Genomic DNA, 27,836 nt, shown 5'->3' with positions numbered 1-27,836 from the left:
AGAAGAACCAAATTAGTTTGGTTTTATAACATGGGAAAAATAACACACAGTCCTTTAGTCAAACAATTTTGTGATATTTATATTCCACTGCACAGATATGGGTTATACAAATTAGTAACACAAGATATTTCTTAAATTCCAAACATTTTCTAAAATATTATTACAGCAGGTGCCTGGGATATTAAAACATCAAGTTGGAAATCATGATCTGAAGAGTTAAAAATGACACTGAAAATACTGCACATTTTAATTAGAGGAAAATTAAAACGTGTGTTCAAAGGCTCTAACAAGCTAGGTAGCAGAGCAACTAACAACTACAGATAAGTCACTGTGGTCCACTTTTAGGTATGCATATATGTATGATTATACTTTAGGAAACCCCTCCTCTCTCCAGGATGCATAATTAAAAAATCTGCATAAATGATTTAAAAGAAAGTTTAATTCTTCTCAATACCTAAAATCTGCGGTGAAATGTACTACTGTTCTATGACTTCATCCAATTACTAATTCAAATATAAAAGACACCACACTTGGAAAGAAGAAAAGATTTTTAAAAGGTAATGGTTTTAATTGAATTAATGAGATGAAAAGATGGTAAGCCCTGTTTGCTACTTACATGACAGAAGATTTTAAAAAATAATCACTGCACAAAATACAAAGGGTGGGGTTATGCTGCTGTATTAAATCTCTCCATACTGTTTTTCTTGACTGTTCAGGAACAAATTAAAGTTTCCACAGCAAATTTGTTTTCAAAATGCCGAATTGTAGCACAGTTGCTGGCTTCACGTTTCTGAATACCTATGTGAGAGAGAAAAGTTTTTAGTAATAAATATTCACATTAGTCCTTAGTTATTATTTAGACATATAGAAATAAAATACTCTGTATTCCACAAACTTCTATGGTTTGAATTTTTTTACACTGGAGAAACTATTTGTTATCCCTTTTCTAAGTATCTTAACGGATCTTATCAACAATAATAGCATACAGATTACCTACAAATTTATTAATTTGAAGGTATTGCAAATATTCTGTATTTTGACTACTGTGGTGATGGTTACATGACTGTATATGCATTTGTGAAAACAAACAACTACATGCTAAAAAGGGTGAATTTTATTTTAAGAAATATGGAAGCAGGTTTCAGGTAATTTATACAGTCCAAGGTGAGAGAAAAGTAATATTAAAAATGCTAACAAAAGTCAGGAAAGTAGTATTACTGGGTGCCACAATTTCAAAGATATCACACCACAATGCATATGAATGGCACATCTTACTTTAAAGCACTTTTATATATACTTGCATTTATTTTTACAAGATCTTGAAGGAAATGGGGAGATACTGTAGTCCTTATTTTCCAAGTGAGAATACAAAGGCAGAAGCGATTTGGCAAAGCTAAAACATCAGTCACGTCGATACTGTTAATAACTTGCACAAATTCCTTTCCGACTAAACTGACTGATTATCCTCAACATAACCCAAAAGATAAATGGTCTGCTTAGAACGCAGACCCCTAAGCATACACCTTAAGAGCCTCTGGATAGAAAGAAGCCCTGAACCGAAGTGGGAGGATGTGAAGCTGGATGGGGGGACTACCAGCACACTTCAAGGCAGTGACATGTCATACCTGACTTTTTCTATCTTACAAGAGTGGATTTAGAATTAAGACGCTTCCTTGAAAATCTGAAATTAAATAGTGACCAAGTTAATTCTCCTCATTCCTGGCAAGCACGTTAACAATGACTAGCCTTCATCAAAATCTAGTTCAACATAATGAAATGGAACAATGCGCTCTTCTATCAACATTTTAACACGAAAAAGCATTACCTCTAATAGTTTCTCTGCGCTGCAGTTTGTAAGTTTCCTTGTCATGGCACAGTCGGTAAATAAAGAAACCCAGGTGATCAACGTTTTCAATGCGATCAGTGATAACCATGTGCTCATGAATCAGATAGGACTGAGGCAAATAGGTTCCAGCCTACATTTGGAAAAGAATATATTACATAAGTATCTCAAAACATACACTGAGCAGATAGACTAGGAAAATAAACGGAATTCTTAGAAATTATAGTTTAGGACAGGGGTTGGTCAATTACTGCCTGCTGTCTGGTTGCCCAGTTTTACTGGAGCACAGTCATGCCCATTCCTTTATATACTATGGCAGCATAGTTAACAGCCATAAGGCATAGACCTTTTATGGCTTGAAAACCTAATACTGACTCTTTGGCCCTTTAAAGGCATTAAAGAAACTTCCTAAGAACCTTTTAGAAGTTCTTAAGAACTTCTTGAGAAAACTTTTGCTGTCCCTTGCTTGTCAACCAATGTGTGTATTTCTAGAAAATTCTGAAATGTAAGACACTAAAAAGAAAATCCCTAAGGCAAAACCACAAAGTAGAATGACTCTTAAGATTCCCAGTCTTAGTTCCTTTTTGTAAAATTTAGCTATCAGGCTAATTTCTCCATATGGAATGCCAAGACATTATAACAGCATCATTAATGGAAAATAAGAAAATATTTTTATACCTTGATGTTAATGAGTAATTCCAACAGGTTTCTGGGTGGCATAACAATTGAAGTGTTCAGAGGAATCACATAGCACTTATCCAGGTTAAGATCTAAATAGGCTGTAAGTTTCTGTGGAGAAAAAGATATATTTGAATTAATATTTCTAACATAGGCAGCAACTGTATTATTAAAAATAAGTTGTACCACTAAAATAGGTGGGCTTTAGAATGTGTAAATTGCTCTCCTGCATTTCAACAAATCAAGAATTGTGGGATAAGGATGGCGGTAATTAGGAAAGGGAGAGGAAAAATTATTTGTACAAATAATTGATAATCGTAGCAAGGGCTTGTTTCTAATAATGAGTGACAATACTTACTAAAGTCAACTGCAAATAACCTGTCATCTGGTTAAAAGATTTTGTTAATTACCTCACTTATCAGTCCTAATGGCCAGTACGGCACGTATCCTCTGTATGTAATGATCAACTTCTCTCCTAGGCTTCTACGACAGCACTAGTTACTACCATCCGTAGATGAATTAGAAAAACAGTTGCTTAAGTGCTTTTCTATGTTCTGTGGTTCAGATGAAAAGCCCCAGTTAGGAAACACTGTCTATAGGATTGTCTTGAGGATTAAAAAGAGTTAAACCATGTAAACACTTAGATTTTTAGAAGCTCAATTATGTATTGCTAACCAAAAGGTCAGCAGTTCGAATCCACCAGCCGTTCCTTGGAAACGCTATGGCACAGTTCTACTTTGTCCTAGGGTCGCTGTGAGTCGGAATCCACTTGATGGGAATGGGATTTTTTGGTTTGGTTTATTTTCTTTGGATATAGTATTTTGAAGTAACTGAAGTGATATCTAGCGATAAGCCATTATCTCAAAAAATATAGAAAATGAGGATATATATCCTCTGGCAGAATGTTCCAAAATTACTTATTCTAATAAGATCTACTTGTCAACTATTTCTTCAGATTTTAAAATGTTAAAATACATCAAATAGTCATAAAAAACCGGCTTATAGACATTCACCAGCTACAGAAAAGTTCACAAAGCTAATCATACTGGTATGTTCGAATATTCAAAATGGCAAACTTACAGACAGACATATACAACACAGGCAATATGTGAACTTCTGAATTCTGTTTTGAAAAAAATAAAACATTCTTGGTAGAACTGGGGAAATATCAATATGAAAAACCAAAGCCAAACCTGTTGCCATCGAATTAATTCTGACTCACAACGACCCTACAGGAGAGTAGAACTGCTCCATAGGGTTTTCAAGGAGCGGTTGTTGGATTTGAACTGCTGACCTTTTGGTTAGCAGCCAAATGCTTAACCATAGCACCACCAGGGCTCAGGTGTTAAATATTATACTATCATGTTAATTTTCTTAGACGTGATAATGATACTGTGATTATGCAAGAAATGGTACTCATTGTTCAGGGAAACTGGCTGAAGTATTCAGGGGTGAGATGAGACAAAAGGCAAAGAAGCAAATGTGACAAAATTTTAGATCCACATAGAAAATTTGGGGGGTACTGTATTTTCCTGTCAACTTTTCTGCATTGTATAAAAAGCTTCAAAAGCTGGGGGGACACGTAAAGGAGAAATCAGAGTTAACAAAATGACAGCACTAAAATGACTGATTCCTGAAAATGCTACACAGAAATGGGAACACAAAACAACTCTCATCTGTAAAAAAAGAGGAAGCACATGAGAAATAATAGTAATTTACCAGCAAAGGAGGAACAATTGTGAGGTAGGTTCAAGGGGGAGGGAACAGTTAACAAGATGGGAGAAGACCAGTTCACTGGGTCTACTTCAGGGACTCAGAACAGAACCAACTGTATGGTTCCTGGGAATCGTTTTAACTCAGTACTCAAGTCACTCCTGAGGTTTACCATTCAGCCAAAGATTAGACAGACCCATAAAACAAAATGAGACTAAATGGGCACACCAGCCTAGAGGCAAGGACAAGAAGGCAGGAAGGGACAGGAAAGCTGGTAAGGGGAACCCAAGGTCAAGAAAGGCACAGTGTTGACACGTCGTGGGGTTGGCAGCCAATGTCATAAAACAATATGTGTATTAATTGTTTAATGAGAAACTAATTTGCTCTGTAAACCCTCATCTAAAGTAAAAAAAAAAAAAAAAAAAAAAAAAAAAACCAGCCAACCAAATGTTGCTGGTTTATCTTGGAGGGCAGAAGAAACTCAAGTCCATTTTTTTGTTTGTTATTTATTTTATTATGCTTTAGGTCAAAGTTTACAGAGCAAATTAGTTTTTCATTAAACAATTAACACACATATTGTTTTGTGACATTGGCTGCCAACTCCATGACATGCCAACACTCTCCCCTTCTTGACCTCAGGTTCCCCATTTCCATTCATCCAGCTTTCCTGTCCCTTCCTGCCTTCTCACCTTTGCTCTTGGGCTGGTGTGCCCATTTAGTCTCAGATATATGGCTGAACTACATGTGTTACTGTTTGTTTTATGGGTCTGTCTAATCTTTGACTGGAGTTACTTCAGTACTGTGTTAAAAGGGTGTCCATACTCTTGGGATTTCTCCAGTCTCTGACAGACCAGTAAGTCTGGTCCCTTTTTGTGAGTTACAAGTTCATTCTACATTTTTTCTCCAGCTCTGCCTGGGACCCTCTATTGTGATCCCTGTCAGAGCAGTCAGTGGTGATAGCTGGGCAACATCTAGCTGTGCTAGACTTAGTCTGGTGGAGGCTGTGGTAGTTGTGGTCCATTAAACCTTTGGACTTTGCTTCATTCTCCCTTGCTTCGGTCAGGGTAGACCAGTGGAGTACCTTAGATGGCCGCTCACAAGCTTTTAAGACCCCAGATGCTACTCACCGAAGTAGGATGTAGAGCATTTTCTTTATGAACTATTTTATGCCAACTGAGCTGGATGTTCCCACAGACCATGGTCCCTAACCATCAGCCCAGTAACTCGGCTCCTCAGGAGTCTGGATGTGTCTATGACCATTTTCTTAAATAAAAGTCCATTTTCTTAAGTAAAAGCTAAACTCCAAACAAATTTAAATAATGTGTTGTTAAACTAGCAAAGACAGAAATTTAAAATGACAAAAGGCATCAATTGAAGAACCTGCATTCTTTCTGCAGTCTGGACACCTGGCTCACCTTGTTGAAGTCATGAACAATGTTGGCAGGATCACTATCTGCAAACTCTGGGACAGGCACGCTGATAAATTCAACCTCGTCTTCTTCAAAGATCTTAATATTTTCCTCAATTGTTTGGTAGCGAGCAGCTGGGGCATCGGCAGAAGCCTCATTTAAGACGACATCATCTTTGATGTACTTTATTCCACAGTAGTATACGTCATCTGGCTATACAGAGTTTAAACACTATTTCAGCAATTGAGTAGGAGATAGGTTTTTAAATATAAGTATTACTTAAGCTGCGACCTCTAAATAGCATTTTGCTTACAAACTCTTACTTTTAGATGACAAGCCAGACAGTTTAATTATGGAGTTAACACATTCTTTAAAACCAGGTTCTGAAGTATTACCAAAAAAAAAAAAACCCATTTCAGAAAAATGAGAAAAGCAGCCGATTGCCTTTCTACCTTTTGCAGTTGACAACTATAGAATATAAAAGCAATCACCCCTCTGGTGACAGTAAACCTGAAGAAACACACAGGCCTCCTTCTACCTGTAGGCATTACTTTAATAAAAGAATATAATTCAGAAACTATGTTTTTCTGAAAAAACACACTTTATAAACTTTTTATGTGATTCACTGATAATTTTTCTGAAATCTCTATTATGTATACAAGTAGTTCTGATTTCTCCTTAAATATATCACAACTCTGAGTGCAATAGTCAAATAGATGCAATAGATGTAAAAGGACAAATGTCATATGCTTCTGCTTACGGGAAACATCTAAAATAAGGCAAATACATAGAGATCAAAGTTTGTTAGTGAACATGAGGGGCAGGAGGGAAGGAAAAGGAGTTACTGTTTAAGGAGCGCTGAGCTGCTGTTAAGGGACAGAAAATTCTGGAAACAAATAGTGATGAGAGATGCACAACATGGTGAACATAATTACTGTCCCTGAACTGTAAAAAGTACTCGTGAAAAATACTGACAAAGCAAATACACGTAAAATATATCGAAAAAGCAAGCGTTTATGTGTTCACCACACACACAAAATCACAATTCAGTGGAAAATACCAGATTATAAATCTTTATAATATGGTCTCATTTTTGCAGGAAAATAAATGTACACATAATAAAGACTTGGGGTATACAGCATCAAGACACCGAAGGTTAACTCTGCACAGTGGAGTTCCAAGTCATTTTTTCTACATTTTATATATGTATATATCTCTCTATATGGATATATATTTCCTGTAAAATACTCTATTAAAAAAAAGATGACTAGTTTTTAAAGAAGGAATCTGAGGCTATTACCTCTGACTGGTGCAATTTAATACTTTTATGTATTTTTTAATGAATATTATTTTATAATCAGGGAGGTTAAAGCACTTATCTTGGTAAAGACAACACGAGGTCAAAGCTCTACTAAGCCTAAAGTATTCAAACGATGAAGAAGAACACCAGTGGGTACTTGTGTTGTGACTCAGTTGCTGTTTTAGGAATTTAGATAAGAATTGATGGAAGTTGCTATAAAACCCGTTGCCGCTGAGTTGATTCCGACTTATAGTGACCCTATAGGACAGAGTAGAACTGCCCCATAGTTTCCAAAGAGCGCCTGGTGGATTCACACTGGCTGACCTTTTGGTTAGCAGCCATAGCTCTTAACCACTAAACCACCAGGGTTCCTAAAGTTGCTATAGAAGCATAAAATGTTATCTGAATAATTATACTTCACTGCTCTCTACCAATATGCCATCATCTCAAAAGATATAAAAATGAGCATAAATAAAACTTAAAAAAAAAGAAATTTATAGCCTCTGGCAGAATCTTTCAAAATTCTGTAAAATATTTTAGTGAAATCTGGTTGCCAAAGAGAAATATATCACAAAACAAAGCTAATAAAAAATCTATGTCTTAACCATTGGCATTACCATTGACCTCTCTAGGTCATAAACCACCAAGTGGGAAAGAGGCACAGGGACACGATACCAGTGTCTCTGGGCCCAAGAGAATTTTGTGGGGAGCCCAGACTGGCTATCAAGTTAGAGTCTATCAACATTACAGGATTTGCGGCTCATGTATTTATTCAGCTGGCAATTGATAAAACTACACCTCTTTAGCCATTAATTATGGTAGGAAAATGAAGATTAGTCAATTTAAAAGAAAAAAAAAAAATCACCCAACAATTTATACCCTTTAGTCAGCAACATTTCAAAAAATGGTACTCTGCTTTTAGTGATTACCTAAAATGTCCAGATTTTTAATAGAGGTTTAGAATAGGAGCCGCTATTGCTGAAGACCACAGACAAAAGTACAAGCTGAGGGCACATGGGGGCCAGTTTTCTAATATGCATGGAATAGTATTTAGAACAGTACTTAGAACTGTCCCACTTACTTGAAGAGCAAAGTATTTGTACAGATACGCTCCTCCCAGAATGACACCCGCAAGCATGAATGCCAGGCCAAAGCACATGCACCAGCACCAGGCTCTTCTCTGGCCAACTGGCACCACTTCATCTGGGTCCTAAAACATGAAGAAGGCAGACGATCAAGGTCATATCTCATCATCATCAAAATCACAGAAAACTGAGGTTTGAAAGAAACCCTAAGGGTTATAATTTTATAAAGGAAGACTTAAAGACCAAGGGAGTCAGGTCTCTAATCAATATCCACCCAGGAAAGGTTAATGGTGGCACCAGGATCATCACAATGCTTCTTCTGCCTTCTCTCAGTTCCCCATCTGCTAACCATATCGTAAGCAATAATACACACCAAAATTTTCTGCTTTCTATGCACAATTCCAGAAACCCTAGTGGCGTAGTGGTTAAGTGCTACGGCTGTTAACCAAAGGGTCTGCAGTTCGAATCCGCCAGGTGCTCCTTGGAAACTCTATGGGGCAGTTCTCCTCTGTCCTATAGGGTTGCTATGAGTCGGAATCGGACTCGACGGCACTGGGTTTGGTTTTGAGTGCACAATTTCTGGTGATTAAAATACCTTCTTACATTAAAGAATTCAGAAAAGGTTACAACACAACTCTGTCATGCAATGTTATGGCACTGGGTCCTGTGTATTACAAAGTCAGGCTATCTCTATAGTACATCATTTATAAAATTAAGTTAAATTATGTACTAGATTGCTGTAGGTAGCTTGTACTTCATATCAGATATAAACCATCCTAACAACCCAGAAGAAAATAACAGAAAAAATAAAGACATAATAATATTAAACTAAAATTCTTTGAACAATTAGAATCTAAAAGAGGACTAACTTATCACCTAGAAGTAATCCTACAATTTCACTACCCCACCCTAAAAGAATCCCAGTTGGATAAAGTTTATCTTATTTTTAAGACAAGAGTAGTAGTAGAACATGAAGAAAGATTCAATAAGAAATAAACTTACTTGTAACATTAAGAGACATACAATCTGCATGTAATTGTGAGAATTTCTGATTTCCACACACTCAAGGAAATAATTTCAGATTAGAATATCATCTGGGGTCATGATATCTGGAGTCCCTAGATGCTTCCTTTGCCCTTCTAACTTAATCCCTCTTCTCTGTCACTTCACCAAGTTATAGGTAATTTCTCATTTGCACTCAGGTTCATGTGCAGAGAGCTGACAGAGACAGGGAAATTAGTTGCTGGTGCTACGTAACTACTGGCTCAAATGAAACAGTACAGACAGCAAAGAAAAGGCTTCAATTGGCTTGAAACCATAGTAATGAAAGGTGTTCTAGTTTGCAGTATACATGCACAGACTCTCACATAACTGGATTCTTTCTTTTACTGGGGAAAACCCAATATGGGATGGCCTAAGGTAGGACGTGGACTTGGCCTAAGCCTCCATAGAGGAACAGAAAATAAGGAGAAGACAGACGAAGCAAGAAGAAAAACCAAATGATCAAGGCACAAAAGCAGGGTGGGTGTATTAGGCCAGGACAATGGACATAGGGAAAGTAAGATATTCAGTTAGGGAAGAATGAAAAGCTGAGGCTGAATATGTAAAGTGACATAAGGATCAGAAAACTGTGAAAGCGTTGTACTCTGCTGGAGCAGGCATACCTGTCAATGTACTGTGTGTATTCTTAAAACGAGTGCACTAAAGGTATTATTTAATGAAAATAAGCCTAGAAGAATTCATCAGGCCATGTAATATGATATCCCATCTGTGAAAAACATTACAAGAATTCCATTGGGTCATGAAGTATTATGAAACTTGAATGATAAAGTATACATGTTTTGCTTGAGCCCAACATAAACATCTGAGGAGATAAGAAATAGTTCCTAGCACAATTAACTGTAGGGTGGAGGAGGTGGGGATGGAGAGGACAGATCGAACTGGTCATTTCTAAAACATTTGCTAACAGCTGCCAAGACAGCCAAATGTGCGCCCACACCCACCCTGTTTGGCAGGCTCTTTCTTGGAGCAGCACTAAGATGAATAGCCAAAGAGCCCAGGCAGACACCTGTAAAAGAATATGCAGCCCCAACTGTCATTTTAACTCTTCAACAATTATTTCACGAATAATTATAAATCTCTACTATGTTCCCAGAGCTATGTGAGGCAGTGGGAATACAGCTTCTGCCAAGGAAGAAATCAATCTGATCAGTCCGGAAGAGAGAGAAACGCAGAGAAATAGCACAAATGTGGCAGAGGCTCTAACAGGAGAACGTGCAGAGAGCACAAACATGGCATGGGCTCTAACGGGAAAGCAGAGAGAGAGCACAAACATGGCAAGGGCTAACAGGAGGACGCACACAGAGAGCACAAACATGGCACGGGCTCTAACAGGAGAACACACAGAGAGCACAAACATGGCATGGGCTCTAACAAGAGAACATGCAGAGAGCACACACATGGCACCAACTCTAAGAGGAGAATGTGCACAGAGCACAAACATGGCATGGGCTCTAACAGGAGGATGCACACAGAGAGCACAAACACGGCACAGGCTCTAACAGAATGCACAGAGAGCACAAACATGGCACGGGCTCTAACTGGAGAACATGCAGAGAGCACACACATGGCACCGGCTCTAAGAGGAGAATGTGCACAGAGCACAAACATGGCACAGGCTCTAACAGGAGAACGCACAGAGAGCAAGGAGGGGCTGTGGAGGTGCAGGAAGACTTTCCTGGGAAGAGAAGGCTTGAGTGGACTGCTGAAAGACAAATACTCATTACCCAGGCAGAAGACAGCGTTTAAGACATTATACATAGCGCAAAGAATGAACAAAGTCATGGAGGCAGAATGCAAGGCATTTCCTAGGACAAGTAGTACAGCTGGATATGGTAGGGAGGGGCATAAGAGATGAGGACGGAGGGATAACTGCGTGCCAGATCACACAGGGCCTTTGTAACCACGCTGTGTTTGAATTTTCATGTTTGTTCAAAAAAAAAAAAAAAAAAAACTTTCCAGGATAATAATGGAAAAAAAATAAGCATATATCAAAGAATTTAGCTTATAAAACACTTTGCTAATCCACAGGTCACTTTTTTGGCACCCTGACAATGTGAAACATGGCTTCAGAATCAGGAAATAACCAAGAGTCGTTGAAGAGACAAATTATAAACCCTAAGTCCATGTACCACAGTTAATACTTCATAAAAGAGCTATCAGGTCTTCAATGTCTATTGAATCTCTTTTTATCTCTAAATTCCTAGTGATCACTTTCTATCCTGCATTAGAAGAATTTACATACAGGTCTTATCTCCATTCATATTCATTTTGCATTACTGGTAGCTCCAAGCCAAGCTTGGCACTTAGTTGGCATTCAACAAATATTTGATAAGTAAATAAATTTTGGATACTTGAAAAAAAAAGAAGATTGACTAATTTGATGACCCATGAAAGTAGAAAGGTAGGAAGCAACTACTGGAAGAAGGCATACCAACAAGAAACCAGCTACATCAGCAGCCAGCATGACGGGAGAACCAGAGGGAGAAAGACAACGTAAGAATCCGAGAAGGACAAGAGACATTTAACAAAAAAGGACAGCCTCTTTGGTGCTATAGCCCAGCTCAGCATTTATTAAGGGCCTGCTATTGGCAATGAGGGAAACCCTGGTGGCATAATGGTTAAGAGCTATAGCTGCTAACCAAAAGGTCGGCAGTTCAAATCCACCAGGCACTCCTTGGAAACTCTATGGGGCAGTTCTACTCTGTCCTATGGGGTTGCTATGAGTCGAAATCAACTCGACAGCAACAGGTTTGGTTTCGCGTTTTATTTGCAATGAGGAGCAATGCTTAAAGCATTCAGCTGCTAACCAAAAGGCCGGCAGTTTGAATCCACCAGCTGCATCCTGGAAACCCCATGGGTCAGTTCTACTCTGTCCTATAGGGTTCCTATGAGTAGGAATCCACTCAACAGCAGGGGGTTTGGTTTTATGTACTCTACTAGAGCCTGAGGAAAATTCAGCGTGATCAAGACATGGCTCATACCTTGAGGAGTTCACAGACTAGAATTAACGTTATGTTTTTTTATGATATAGAGTAGCTATGAGTCGGAATCGACTTGATGGCAACAGGTTTTTTTTTTTTATATATGATGGATAAATGGTGTTTAGTATTATGATGAGTCATGGAGACAGGATTAAAGCACATTCAAGAGGCAGAAGTTTTTAACCTAAGAGATTTATTAAAAGAGGTTTTTTTTTTTTTATGTTCGAGTTTTAACACTTGAAAGTGTAATAAGCTTTAAACAATAACAACAAAAAAGTCACATATGTAAGATTTAAGGATAAAAACCCGATGATCATCTCAAAATAGATAGAAAAAGCATTTGGTAAAATTCAACTGCTATTCATGATACAATTTCTTAGCAACGAATATAGAATTCTTTAACCTGAATAAAATGAATAATCAAAATCCTGCAGTAAACTTCATACTTAATTGTGAAACTTTAGACTTACACTATCCCCTCTAAAGTTGGGAATACAAGGGATGCCACTAAAATTGTCCCACTGTTTCTATTCCACATTGTACAGCAATCCCAGCCAAGACACAAATGACAGAACAAGATATTCATTATAGCTCCAAACTAGAAACAACCCAACTAGTGAACAGATAAATACATTGTGGTATTTTCTGGTCAGGAAATAGCAATTAAAGATTACATTTTTATGACCTAGCAATTCCATTCCTAGGTATATAACCCTAGATAAACTTTTGTTATGTCAGACAACAGTCACTAGAACCAGCTGTCACCAGTAGATTTCAACTCATGGCTACATGTTTCAGAGTACACGCTACGTGTTTCAGAGCAGAGCTGTGCTCCATGGGATTTTCAACTGCTGTGAAGTTTAGGAAGTAGATCACCAGGCCTTGCTTCGGAGGTACTTCTGGGTGGACCTGAACCTGGTTAGCAGCTGACTACAGTAACTGTTTGAACCACCTTAAAAAAAAAAAAAAAAAAAACCAAAAACCACTGCCACGGAGTGGATTCCAACTCATAAGGACCCTACAGAACAGAGCAGAACTGCCCCATAGGGTTTCCAAGGAGTGCCTGGTGGATTCGAACTGCCGACCTTTTGGGTAGAAGCCACAGCACTTAACCACTACGCCAGCGGGGTTTCCTAAACCACCTTGGGATTCCTTAACAAAACAGTCACTACAAAATTGCAAGTAACAACAACAAAAAAGAAAAAAACCTACACATCCTTCAAGAGGAAAATTATACATTCGGACAATAAGGCAGCTGAAACAAATCAACTAGAGTTGCTGCTTTTCAAAGAAATCTTAAAAATAATATTGAACAACAAAAAAGAAAGCTGCACAAAGTGGTATGCATTACACTTAATAGTTTAAAAAAAACAGTACTACATACTCTCTGTATTTTTGTATGCTCTATTTCATAATTAGAAAAGGAAAACAAAAAGAAAAATCACCCATAAGCAAGAGCTGCTCACTGAAAATGCCTTTTGAGCCTTACCTGTCCTAATTTAAAACAAGTTGCAAAGACATCTCCTCCTCTTGGACTCCCATAAACTGGTACGCCTTAAATTATACCAATAAAGTCACACAACTCCCAAAGGTGCTGGACAATTATCATCTCATTAATCTCTCTAAAACCCTCAAGTATTTACCCCAGTTTATAAATGAGACACTGAAGCACAACGCTGGCCTATAATCACCTCAACACTACATCTACAAACAGACACTTCTTTCAAAAGCTTTCTCACACTTGTACCTTACTAATTTCAAATAAATCTTATCCTATGATAAAGTAAAATTATTTAACCAATTATATCTTAAGCAAATTGAGATAAATTGTTTTAGTGCTTGTTAGTTAAGAAAGAATTAGGTCACCTCACTGCCCTGATAGGGAACATCACAGAAAGTCCCTGATGGAGCAGGTGAAAAGTAGGATGCAGACCTCAAAATCTAGTAAAAAGACTGGACCTAATGGTCTGAGACTAGAGGGACCCCAGAGGACATGGCCCCCGGACTCTCTGTTAGCGCAAAACAAAAACCATTCCTGAAGCCAACTCTTCAGACAAAGATTAAACTGATCTGTAAGACATAAAATGATACTGGTGAAGAGTGTGCTTCTTAGCTCAAGTAAACACATGAGACTACGTGGGTCGCTGCTGTCTGGAGGTGAGATGAGAAGGCAGAAAGGGATAGGAGCTGGTTGAACAGACACAGGAAATACAGGGTGGAGAGGAGGAGTATGCTGTCACATTACAGGGAAAACAACTAAGATCACATAACCATGTCTGTGTAAGTTTCTGTATGAGAAACTGACTTGAATCGTAAACTTCCACTTAAAGCACAATAAAAAAAGAATTAGGTCACCTCAATCAGTTCCCTATGGCTTCAGTAACCGTGTTTCAATTATAAACTCAACTTAGATAAAATGTATGGGTTTTCATACTACTTTTATTCTGTTCCCAAACTAACAAATCACTTTACATCCTTCGGCACTTCTTACTTGAGCCCTCTTTACAGGACGAATGGAAGCTTTTAAGAGAATTTTTTTCAAAGTTCTCTGATATACTATTTCAATTACAGCAAAGCCAACAAAAATGCTTTAAGAGCCACACTACTGAAGAAAATATTTCTCAGGGTTAAAAGTTTTATTACAAAAAAAAAGAGGCGGGGGGGGCACGGAAAGACAGAAAAGAACCAATTTACCCCAACTCATGAGCTATTAAACCTTCAGAAGTAAACCTAGTTACAAACTGGTGATTCTACATTTTTAAAAAATAGATTTCTCGTAATTTTCTAAACATGTCTAATTCTCAACTACTCCCATCATTTTTTTTTTCCTCCCTATATGAAAAACAAACACATGAATTTCTTTTCTACAGTGTTGCCTGGTTTTGAACCTTGAGCTTCACATTTGGCTGTCAGTCAGTATGTTTCCCTCTGGCTACTTAATTTCATAAAACCACCAATCTAAAACACTTCCCCATAAGGAGTTTTGAGTTATAAAGACTAGATTAATATAGTGAATAAAGCACCTTAATTCTTTAAATGACAGAACATTCTCTTGCAAAGAACAAATCCAAACACACAAGGCATCAGCAAACCAAAAATCGAGAGCCCAGAGAAAACCACATGTAGGAATCAAAGAGCTGTTTCGAAGAGCTCACCAAAGTGTCAACAGACAAAAATGATGAGAATGAAAAAAGGCTCCTTATTCCTGACACACCTATATGACATTCTGGAACAAGCAAAACTAAAGGAACAGAAAACAAATCAATAGTTGCCGGGGCCAGGGGTGAGGGGCAGAACTGACTACCAAGGGGTATGAGGAACATGTTGAGGTGATGAAATATTCTCTATCTTGACTGTGGTAAAAACATCACTAGATACTTCTGTCAAAATTCACAGAAATACACACTTACAAAGGGTGATTTTTTTCAGTGTGTAAATAACACTTGAATCCCCCCCTTTTCCAAATTTATGAGCAAGGACAGGGTTTTTTGTTTTTTTTTTTTTAAGCCCCATTAAACGATACTAAAGAAGCTGAAAAAGACATAATCCTTTGAAGAATAAAAGGGTAAAAAAGATGATAGACAAGAAGTGTCAAAATTCTGAAGGATGAAAAGCAGCTGGACAAGTGGTATCTTAACCTCTCTCTCAGTTGTTGTTAGGTGCTGTCGAGTCGGTTCCAACTCATAGAGACCCCATGTACAACAGAATGAAAACACTGCCCAGGCCTGTGCCATCCTCATGATGGTTGTTATACTTGGGCCCATTGTTGCAGCCACTGGGTCAATCCATCTTGTTAAGGGTCTTCCTCTTTTTCGTTGACCCTCTAGTTTACCAATCATGATGTCCTCCTCCAGGGACTGATCCCGCTTGATGACGTGTCCAAAGTATATGAGACGTAGTCTTGCCATCCTTGCTCTCTCTCAATTACTAATCACAAAACGTGTAGTAGTAATAGCACCCACCTCGGAAATGTTGTGGGAATTAGACGAGGAGATATATGTAAAGGATATACACAGACCACTGCTTGGCACATAGTAAACGGTAAGTGCTCAATAAATTATATTTTATTATCATTTCCATTGCCATCCGCCTTAGCTGGGAAAAGCAGGGCTTCAAACAGTTCCTTCCAGTTTGAACCCCTGCTGAAAATTTGCATTTCTGACAATTCCCAGGCAATGTGATGCTAACTGCTAACGTTACTGGTTAAGGACCAATTCTGAGAACTACTAGTAGAGCAGTGGTTCTCAAAATTTATTATAACTAAGAATCACCTGAGGATCTAGTTAAACTGTAAGATTGTGATTCAGTATACCTGGGGGTGGAAAGGCAAATTCTCAGCAGGGGTTCAAACCAGAATAAACCACCTCGAAGCTGTAACAAGTATCTGCTGGGGCTGAAGCCAGTTAAGAAGTAACCAGCCCAGAATACCGAAAAGGCCAGCTGAAAAAAGACACAAGGAAATAGCTTTCTATTCCCATGCAAAAAAAATAAACAGAACTGTGGTTACCCTTTTAAGATCTACTTAATAGATTCCAAAAATGATTTCCTAACTATATCCTTAGAACCACAAAAATGGTTTTGTGAAAGACTGTTCCAATAGTAGTATTGGTAAAATACCAGTGCTATTCAATGATACAGAGCTCTGGAGGTGCAGTGGGAAAGGGCTAAGGCTGCTAACAAAAAGGTGGGCAGTTTGAATACACCAGCCGCTCCTTGGAAACCCTATGGGGCAGTTCTACCCTGTCCTAGAGGGTCGCTATGAGTCAAAGTTGACTTGACAGCAAGGAGTTTGATTTTGGTTTTTTTAATTCAATGATACTGGTACAGAAAGGTTACTGCTACATGTCCTATTCACCTGACTTCCACTTTAGCTTTCTTTGTCTTAATATTGAAGCATCAAAAAGATATTATCTAGTAAACTGCTTATTATTAACAACATTGATTACAAAAAATACTGTGCTACAGATAAAGTGGGGGCAGTGGGGGCCCAGTAGGAGAACTGTCACCTTCCATGCCGGAGACCTGGGTTCAATTCCCAGCCTATGCACTTCATGCGTTGCCACTGTACACTTGGCAGTAGAAGCTTTTGTGTTGCTATGATAATGAACATCTTTCATCACAGCTTCCAAAAAAAATTTTTTTTTTTTTTTTTGCTAAGACTAGGAAAAAAGACCTGGTGATCTACTTGTGAAAACCCAATGGATCCCAATGATCTGCAGCATCTCATCTCATTGTCACCATGAGTCTGGGTCTGACTGCACAGCTGCTACCAACAACACATAAAGCACAAATCTCTGGCGGAGAAGCTAACCATCTACAGACATGTTTGCAAATGAATATAAACATTTGTTTGCATTTTCTCATTCCCATAAATCAGTATCTATTTGACTTCTCAAATAGGATTGCTACTGTCAACCGTGCTAAAGTCCACAGGAGAAATTTTCTGTTTCATACACAAGAAAAACACACTTTTCTAAGTGATTAGTATTTTACGGCCAGAAATAGAACTGCTCCTTATGGTGTTTGTAGTATTGCACGGGATTTCACAAGGTCCCCGGGCCTTCTGTCAGTATTGGATTTCATTCACCACGGAAGTACAGCTAAGGTAAATTAGTACTGAGAGTCAAAACTGGGAATTACGCCAACATGTTCTGATTAATAAAGTTTGTTATTCTGGAGTTGGCATTGAGGAGGCTTAAAAGATGAGAGCTTCATCTCAAAGTACAATGACTACAAAACAGATCTGTCATTAATATACTTTCTTGCTAACAAATCTTAAAATAGTATACAAACAGCAATACAAAAACAAAAAGGAATTCAATTATTAAAGCCATTCTGTAACAATTTAACTATTATGAGAAATCTATGAAATCGGAACCAAATTATTAGCACCATACAAAATTAGCACAAGCCTAGGTTAAAAAGAAAAAAACAGGTCAGGACTAAATCAGGCTGTAACACTCTTAGGGCTGGACCATAACTTAACCATTTTTTTATTATTAGAACAGGCAGAATACCTGCTGCAAAGCAGAAAATTAACATAACATTCGAAAAATATTTCACTTTCCTACATATTTTTAAGGACAACCATTATTTCTATATAGTGTTTATTCAATTTACACTGTATAAAACTGTACTAGTGATACAATTTTGTCAAGAAAAATGGCAGCGTATTTTCAAATTCATACTGCTGAGTTTAAAGGCACTGGGGTAGCCAAAGACTAAACTAGCACTAGCAGGTAGATGTTTTGTCAACAGCATTATAAATAAATGTTATTTACAGTTAATAATAGCCTTTACCAAGAAGTCCTGGAAAAATAATGTTAAGCACTCAGCTGCTAACTAAAACGTCAGTGGTTTGAACCCCCCAGCTGCTCCTCAGGAGAAAGACCTGGTGATCGGCCCAGGAAACCCTGTGGCCAGTTCTACTCTCTCACATGGAAAATTTTATGGGTCGAAATCTTGTTCCCTACTCAATACCTTTCCTAGCTCTTGATTCCAGTGAAAGCAGATACAGACATTTAAGTAGGCTATAATTAATACAGCTTATAGAATTAGTTGTTCTCAGCTGCACTATGTATGCTTCTTGAGGGTTGGGGCTTTTTTAATCCCTACCTACAGTGTCTTGCCATGTAGCAGTGCTTCTGAGGACGTAATCAGGGCAGTTCTCAGAAAGCAAAGATCCCTTATGGTAGTTCCTAGAATTATTAAGTGGAAATACCATAAGAGATCATTTAGTTCAATACATCATTTTATAGATAAATATGGTAAGGCCCAGAGAAGTTAAGTAAAATTACTTGTGTGGCATCACAGAGCAAATAAGGCCTAAATATCATCTGAAACCATCTGTGCCTTAGGGAAGGACAAGCTGGAATTATTAGGTCAACCAGCTTAGGCAAGTTGACTCTGGTAATACGTGAAATGACACATGTAATATTCATATCCTGACTTCATACAGAATTCTGCTAGCACAGTGAGTTTACTTAAATCAAGCCATGCTAACAGTAAGCATCATATGTGTTAACGACTACAATAGTATTGCTGACCTTATGCCAGAGGACAGAAATGAACGACAGCAAACAATTTGTCCATAAAAATTTTCAAAAATGAAAGCTTAAGGAAAACACCAAGACGTAATGAGAAAATCCCAAGCTTCACATACAAAATACCAGAATGATCAGACCAGAAGATAATGGAGCCACGCCATCAAAATGCTGAGAGAAAAATACTAACCTAGAATTTTATATCTAGGTTAACTGTCCTAAGTTTGAGGTTAGAATAAAGAGTCTCAGGCATGCAAGGATTCAAAAATTTTATCTCAGACACTTTTTCTTGGGATTCATAAAACTGCAGATTCGACATGGGACGTAGGTGAAGGCCAGGATGATGACAGATTCTCAGGACATCCGCACAGCAACAGGCCTAGAATGCAACAGTCCTGACTGCAAGGCTGAAAAATGGCAAGTGGGAAACTGCCAACAAAAATATAAAGCTTGACAGCTTACCTGATGAGTCTGAATGTACGGAAAAGGAATTATACTGCTGTTAGTGAATGAGGATGAATTCTAAACACAGAGGAAATTAAGCAACCTTCCCTCCTGACCCAAGCAGCAATCCAGGGAAAATAAAGTTTTTGTTCAAGAAAAGATGTGTAATAAAAGTATATTACATTCCTCAAATGTAAATAATGTTTATGTAAACTATAAGAAAAACACTGAAATCAACCTAACCAGAAATTATTGTAACTACTGGGAGAACAGAAGACAACTATGTGTGCTGTATGTAAATACAGAGTTAAATACTGATCTTCAGTATTTGGAAGGCTATATGTAATATTTAAAATTACAATCCATCAAACAAACAAAAACATGACAGAGCAGCATAAACAAATGTTTAGTGCAGAAATTCTCCAAATGTGGTCCAGGGATACCGTTTCAGGGGAGTCTGCACAATCAAAACTATTGTTATAATAAAACTAGATACCATTTGCTTTTTCTTTCACTCTCATTCAGTACTGTAGAGTTTATCAAAACTAACGCGGTATCACAACAGACTGGATGCAGAAGCTGATGTGAGAAGCCAGCTGAGTGAGGTAGCAAGGTTCTGCACCCTGAATTATGACTCATCCTTAGCTCACAGGCCGTACAGAAGCAACGGCAGGCCGTAACGGCCGCATAATGTGCCAACTCTACACTCCACTGCAAAGATTGAAGCAGACCTTCAGTGTTTTTGCCTGAAATTCTTGTAGGAATTAGTTCTTAATATTCGAAATTTGTATTTCAAATAAAACCCCTGATTTCCAGCTTGCTTTTAAAAACTGGAAAATCAGGCAACGCTGAACCCACTTTATTCTTTAATGGAAACGATGAATATTTTAATTGCTTAACAGGCAAATCTGGCTGGCCCCAGGAAACAATGAGTTTACCACCTCTGTGTCGGCAGTTCAAATCCACCAGGCGCTCCTTGGAAACCCTACAGGGCAGTTCTACTCTGTCCTCTAGGGTCGCTATGAGTCAGAATCAACTCGACAGCAGAGGGTTTGGTTTTTGCATAACATGTCTAGCCTTTATTTTGGGAAATCATATGTCCTAGTACTAAAATGAAAGAAATTAATGGAATTGAAAGGGCAAGTTATGAAAGATAAAAACTGAGAGTAGTATACATAGCTGAACAGAAATACTAACAAAATTGGCTGACAAAATGAACTTTAAGACATACAGACCTACAGAAACTAGCTCTGGAAATCACTGTTCCCACTATAAATATGGGTCTTTTGTATGCTGCAGCAACCCAAGTGATTTGTTTAACAATGCAGCTTATCTTTTTGGTTTTGACATTAAATAATTTTAAACATTACAATCACATTTAAAGCAGAAAAAATAATTCAAGGTTTAGGCTTTATGCTTAACTTATTCTGAAAAACACTTTTTTCAATTATGGTATTAAAAATCAAACATACAAATATACAAAAATCTATCACACAAAGCTTCTTGTTTCTTACAAAGTATGAAATTCTTACTACGCCAAAAAAGGTTTATTCAAGTATCTCAAATTTTCAAAGTATCAAATAAATAACACCATAAAAAAAAAAAACAAAAAAAAACCATACTTTGTGTCAATCTCCCAAATACATTTCCAAGATGTTTAAATTTGAATATGGACTATTTATAAACTATAAATTTTATTTCAACATTAATGTCTCTTCAGTAATATTTATAATTTATATTAGCTATACATCATAAAATTATTGCTGGGCACTTATCAGAATTAAAAGACAAAATAGTAAACAATTTTTCTCATTTCTACAACTCAAGATTCAAAGTTTTGTTTAAGAATAAAAATAGTTTGTTCATTTTTGATTTTTCCTCAAATGAGGACAGAATTATAGAAATGCCACAAAAAGTTTTTCTATAATCAAAGAACTTAAAAAATCTGTATTTAAAATAATCTTCGGTCAATTGTTAGTAATACCAATAAAATGGGAACATACTGTATATTTTCTTAAAAGCTATTAAAAATATTTATGAAGTGGCATTTTTTTAAGATATCCTTAAGGTCATACTTGAAATGTAATTCCCAATTTTCAACTTTCTGGCATCTTCCCTTTAAAAGGCTTTGTGCAGACAAAGTAAGATTTGGAAAATAATTATCTTTACACCTAAGCCTCTTAAAAGCATGTTTCTAGTGTTACTATTTTCTACATCTTTTAGACAAAAACCACCTCATTCAGAAATTCAGAACTGACAAATCCTTTAACAGGTAGCAGTTAAAGCCTGAAGAAACACTTTGATGGCAAAGTCTCTACCTCCTTCAGTCTAAGCTCCAAGAAAAAGTGCCAAGTTTGCCAAAAAGTTCAAGAAGATGAATTCATCAATGTCATACGTGAAAGGATACACATTTTCCCTGGATTTTCCTTTACTGATAGTATGCTATACAAAGTAGTTCAAGAAGCTTCAGTTAAAAGTACAGATTCAAAAAAGTACTTTCTTTTGGAAAAATGGCTTTTTAATAGATACCCAGATATTTAAGTTATGGTATTTTTTTTTATGATAAAAGCTAAAAATAATAATAATAAAGTCCCAGAAGCCACAGCATTCCCCACAATTACTACTTATTACATCTTTTCTATGCACCCATTAAAAAAAACTTGTTGCTGCGATGTCGATTCCAAATCATAGTGACTCTACAGGACACAGAACTGCCCCATAGGGTTTCCAAGGAGTGGCTGGTGGATTCGAACTGCCTACTTTTGGTTAGCAGCTGGGCGCTTAGCCACTGCGCCACCAGTGTGCCTTTCTATGCAGATTTACGTGCAAACCTAGGGTTAGCCAACTTGTAATAACTCATAAATTAAATTCTAACGTAAAGAGGCTTGTGCCATAAATAAGGAACCCTAGTGGCATAGTTGTTGAGCACTCAGCTGCTAACCAAAAGGTCAGAGATTTGAACCCACAAGCGACACCGAGATAGAAATATGGGCCAGTCTGCTCCCATAAAAATTACCATCTTGGAAACTCTGTGGGACAGTTCTACTCTGTTCTACAGGGTCACTGTGAAGTGGAATCAACTTGACAGCAACAGGTTTGGTTTGGTACCATTAATATGTCTGAGAGATAGCACATTAACCTGATATGTGGCAGAGCAATATGCTTCCCTGATTACCAAATATGTTTAAGATGACAGGAAAAATGAAAGATACTATAGAGGAATCCTGATCAAAAGGGGAAAATGCAGAGAATGTCAAATTCTCATGGACTCCAGACTTTCTGAAGCCACTGAGGCTGGCTGAACCCCTGAAACTATTTCCCTGAGATAATCTTTAAAACAAAAATATCCCCCTAAAGTATTCTTAAAACCAAACAATAAACTAGTAAAAAAAAAATACCTGCGTGAACATTATTACGCTCTTTTTAAAAACCATCTATATGGGATCAAAGTGACAACAGCAACTGGAAAGATTAGGTAGAAATCTTAGGGGGCAGTGAGCTTATGTTGATGGAGGAATAACTCAGAAAAGGAGGGTGAGAATAGCTGCACAACTCAAAAAATGTAATTGATGTCACTTAATTGTACACGTAGAAACCGTTTAACTGGTGTGTTTTGCTGTGTATATTCTCACCAATAAAATTTTTAAACTTATATTTAAAAAAACATGACATGGGAACACTACAAACATGGGAGGGCCACAGGCCAGTATCTTATCCTCCAACTGCTCCATCCACAGCCCTGCCCCACCCTCTGCAGTGGCAACACCTCTTACGGCTTGTGCACAGAAGGGTCCTGCCAAGGCACCTGGGATGCACGCAGATATTAATTTATCTCCCGGCACTAACCCCTCACTACAGGACAAATATCCTCACGGAAAGTCAAAAGTTACAGCTGTAAAATTTTTAATGGTCACTGTTTACAAACACTAAATCATCTAACTATCCCTGAGCGATACAAACGGTTAACTTGCTATACTGCTAACTGAAAGGCTGTTAGTTTCAGGTGCCCTGGAAAAAAGGCCTGGCAATACACTTCTGGAAAATCACCATTGAAAGCCCTGTGAGCACAGTTCTACTCTGACAAACATGGGGTCACCAAGAGTCCAAGCTGACTTGAATGGCAGTTGGTGTTGGTGGTGAACTACATAACTAAATAATAAGATGCACTCTGGTTAAAGAAAATCCAGCTCCCAATCCTAAAGGTCAATACATTTCAGTAAACATCCAGGATGCATTTTATGTTCCTGCAAAAAAAAAAAAACCCCAAAAAGCAAAAATACCACGAAACCAAAAAAAAAAAAAAAAAAACCCCAACCCATTGTCGTCGAGTCAATTCTGACTCACAGTGACCCTATATGACAGAGTAGAACTGCCTGCCCCATAGAGTTTCTAAGAAGCGGCTGGTGGATTCAAACTGCCAACCTTTTGGCTAGCAGCAGAGCTCTTAATCACTGAGCCACCAGCACCAACAAAAAATTAAAATTACCACAGCTTTATTTGTGCAAATAGGGAGTCAGATGCTATAAAAAACTAGAGTCCCAGCAGCCACTTTGTAGTGAGAACTCAGAGCTTACTGAATAAGGCATCCTTTTTTCCTTCCAGCAGCTCTTATCCTACCCTATCTTCTTCCCCACACAAGCGCTTTACTTTCCTCTTTTTTAAGAACATCTGCAACGTAGCTAGTATAAGCAACACTATTCATCAGCAAAATGGCTTGTGGTATACCTGTGAGGCAAACAAGCTCTTCCGAAGCCTGGTACTGAGGAAGGGGTTTCCTAAGCAGGTTGTTGTTGACAACTGCCGTTCTACAGTGAGGTAACCGAAAATGAAAATGTGGTTTATTACATAATAGTTCTATCCACTTTCTCTTTGGCCCGTTGTAATTTAATATAGGGAAGGAATGTAATATGTTAAACTGAAACACAGAAAGAAAAGGAATAGTTTGGTTAGGCTGAGGAGGCAGTTGTTATTTCTCACAATGAAAACAATTTAATTCCTGCCAAACACAATTATATAATCCTGGAATCTTTATAGAATTTTAAAACTTCTAGAGAAGCCCTTACAGACCATCTGGTCCTACCCTCTCATTTTACAGAGAGGAAAACTAAAAAAATTAAGCCCAAGATCAAGCAGTTACGTAATGAGACAAAACTGGGACTTCTGGCTCAGTCCATTAAGTCTTTTGAAATCTGCATATATATAACAATTTTTCAAGGTTAAGTTATAGACATAAACATAAATGAATGAATAGCTGCCTACAACATAAAACATGTATAGAATCTTAAATTCACCTATTCTACACAAAACCCAGGTCTTATTCTGCTGTTTCTATACCTTTAAGAGCTTGTATCCACTGGAACTGGTGGAGGGAGATGAAAACAGTCAAGTGGAAAATGGCAAGCTAGTTGAGATAATATAATCGATAGAAATGGCTCTTGGGATTAAAAAGCTACTGAAAAGACCACAAGATTGAAAAATAGGGCAATGAAGCCACTTCCGGAGGGTTCTTACCCTGAGAGAGAAAACAGGCTAAAAAAAATAGCTAAAGACAGGAGCAGTGTAAAAGTACCGGAATGCATGTTATATAAGCCAGCTGACTGGAGAGAGCTGAATTCTTGAGGCATAAGGTAGTGGAATCTGTGTGTTTAAACCAGAGTCCCAGACGATACCAGCACAGGTGGCCCTTAAAGGCACAATTGAGGAACACTGGTCTAGGCAGTTGAGATATGGAATGCTGTGGTCTAGAAGAGGATTTGGGTATTTAGAAATTCTTGCTCAGGGGTTGTGGGCTTAACTAATTGACCGTACGTGACCCTCTGAACCAACCAGACGAAGAAAATGCCCCAGGCAGAACACACGAAGGCCGATTCTGCAGAAGCCCAGGCAGTCAGAAGCGGTGTTTCCTGTTTGGTCACCACCAGGGAGCTAGAAATTATTATATAATCACTGACCAAGCTCAAAGACAAAGATATCAGTTCTTTCACAAACGTCTGTCATTAAGTAAGATCTTCATTCACCTGTTAAGTGAAACTAATTATAAGGATTCTACTTTTAACGTAGAGCAATGTTTTGTCACCCACTGTAGAACAGAAGTCTTTCAGCTTACAGCAAGAAAAAAGAATTAGTCATTTGTATCTGCCAATTCATCCATGACTGCTTGTCTTACAAACGAAGACTGGCCTTCGCTGCTTAGTCCCAGTATTGTTCTTTGGACATGGGGATCTGAGAAAATAGAAACGGAAAACAATGCAGAGAGCTATGAATGCTTATTTTTTTTATAGCTGCTATTACCACAATATTTGAAGATGGTAAACTTGTGAGAAATTCTGAGGATCTGAAAATAACGTCAGTTTCAGAACAGAAATGATTTGAAAATTGTCCTAAGTCAGATTTAAAGCTACCAGATATATTAATTCTGATTTCTGTCCAAAGATTTTCATATCTCCTTCACTAACGCAGAATAGAAAGAAAACGTTCTGGAGTGACATCATCAGAGGCTTTCTCCCCCCGACCCCCCACCTCTTTTCTGAAGTGGGAGGAGTTGTATTTGTTTACGGGATTTAAAATACAGATTTAAAACTGTTTTGACTGAGCACCTGACTCTCTCGATGTATTTTAGGTACAATAATTGTTACATAAACTTAGAGGTAAAATAATTTCCTAGAAGAACTACTGTCTGTGCTTTCCAAACATTTTCTTTTTAAGACCAAACTGTTTGCAATGGATTTGGGAAAACAATACTGATACCACCCTTTAATCCATTTAGGCAATCAGCTCAAGGTAAAGCAGTCATTAAAAATTAACCTCTAATGTTTGCATCTTTAACTAGATCATTTCCTTAAAATAAATACAGCGGCAGCCAGATTAATATGATATGCTCAAATTTTCTATATAGATGGTCTATTTCTCATTAGACCAAAATATAAATAATAAGGTTTACTACTTATAACTGACACACAAATTATTCGGTGTTTTTTTTTTTTTTAAGTTAAAACTAAGTTTACCCACGTCTTGAAAAATGCCAACAAAACAATAAACTAAGCAACATAGATAACTTCTACAGTTAACTTCCGCAGGATTGTCTTTTTGCAGCCTGAAGATCTGATAGAAAAAAGCTGTGGAACTTTTTAACTTCTGTGTCAATTACACTTAAAACGCTATTATTGTAAGCCACGAGAAGTAAAACAGTAACGGTTCCATTCTTTTACTTAGGCTAAAGGCGGAAATTTCTTAAAATAAAGGAAGGTATTACAACGGACGTGGGGGCAAATTTCTTAGGTTAAGCTTCACTTAGCTAAAAAGTCCTCAAGGGATACGAACTGAAGCGCCAACTGTTGGTTTTACGCTAACATCCCCATAGTAATTACTGACCTTTTTCAGGAATATTTCTGCTTTAATTACAAAATCAACAGCCAGAACCTACCCTGAGCCCTCACCTTGCTGTCTCCCCTCCCCTCTGTTCCCTTTCCTTTGCCCCCTCCCTAGACCCCAAGGTGAAGTTCACCTGCCAAGAACGACGGGCCGTGGAAAAAGGAGGTAAAGAAGAAAAACGCTTTTTAAATTAAGAGGTTTCAGCTGCTGGACTTAGTCCAAGTTCTGTTCAGCCTAGAAACGAAAGTAGGAAGCAACAGAGGTTTAGGTTTGCGATGATGTCAGCCATTTTAGGCACAATGTTTATTCCGGAGAGGAAGTGCCAAACTCGGTTGTTGTTTTGCATGTCGCTGCTGGTCTACAGATCGAGCCACGTCCCGGCCCCACGCACCCACCCCTGGCTGCACAAATGACAGCGAACTCGGCACCATTCTTCCAGCCTCCTCTCCCGGCCTCCCAAGCTCCCGGACCCGCGTCAGGCAGGGCTTCCTTCGCACGCACTTCCTTACAAAGAAAGAAGCTGCGGCCGCAGAAGAAAGGGAGCAGCCCGAGAAGAAGGAGCGCTCCGGGACCCTCCTCGGAGCTCCTGCCCCGCGCCCGCGCGCCCTCTGCGCGGCTGCCCCGCGCTGCACTACCCGGCCGGGCCGAGACGCCCAGGTCCCCGCGCCTTCCCGCGCCCAGCTCGGACCCCGGCCCTCGGACCTTGCAGTCCACCGCGACGGCGTCGGGGGGGATGATGAGCGCCTCCTCGCCGTTCTTGGACTCGTCCTTCTTGGCCTCCTTCTGGGCCAGAGCCGAGTTGAACGTCACCTTAACCATGGCGCGGCCTGGAGCGCCCTCGGAGGGCGGCGGCGGGCTGGAGACGCGGGCTGCGGGCTCCCGGCTGCGTGTTCAGCCTCCTCGGCCG

At 38.4% G+C, this 27,836-nt stretch overlaps 1 protein-coding gene across 1 annotated transcript; it reads right to left on the bottom strand.

The window, feature by feature from the left end:
• Positions 1-53: 53 nt before the first annotated feature.
• On the bottom strand, positions 54-27,836 carry ITM2B (integral membrane protein 2B). The gene is made up of 6 exons (XM_003412619.3): positions 27,632-27,836; positions 8,025-8,153; positions 5,650-5,856; positions 2,522-2,632; positions 1,826-1,976; positions 54-798 (listed from the first exon to the last, which is right to left on the bottom strand). Exons 1-6 carry the CDS (start codon positions 27,746-27,748, stop codon positions 713-715), a joined length of 801 nt encoding a protein of 266 aa, XP_003412667.2. The 5' UTR covers positions 27,749-27,836; the 3' UTR covers positions 54-712.

Source organism: Loxodonta africana, chromosome 17 (genome assembly GCF_030014295.1).
Source record: "Loxodonta africana isolate mLoxAfr1 chromosome 17, mLoxAfr1.hap2, whole genome shotgun sequence".
NCBI classification, from domain to species: domain Eukaryota; kingdom Metazoa; phylum Chordata; class Mammalia; order Proboscidea; family Elephantidae; genus Loxodonta; species Loxodonta africana.
This window is presented reverse-complemented; position numbering and strand designations above follow the sequence as displayed.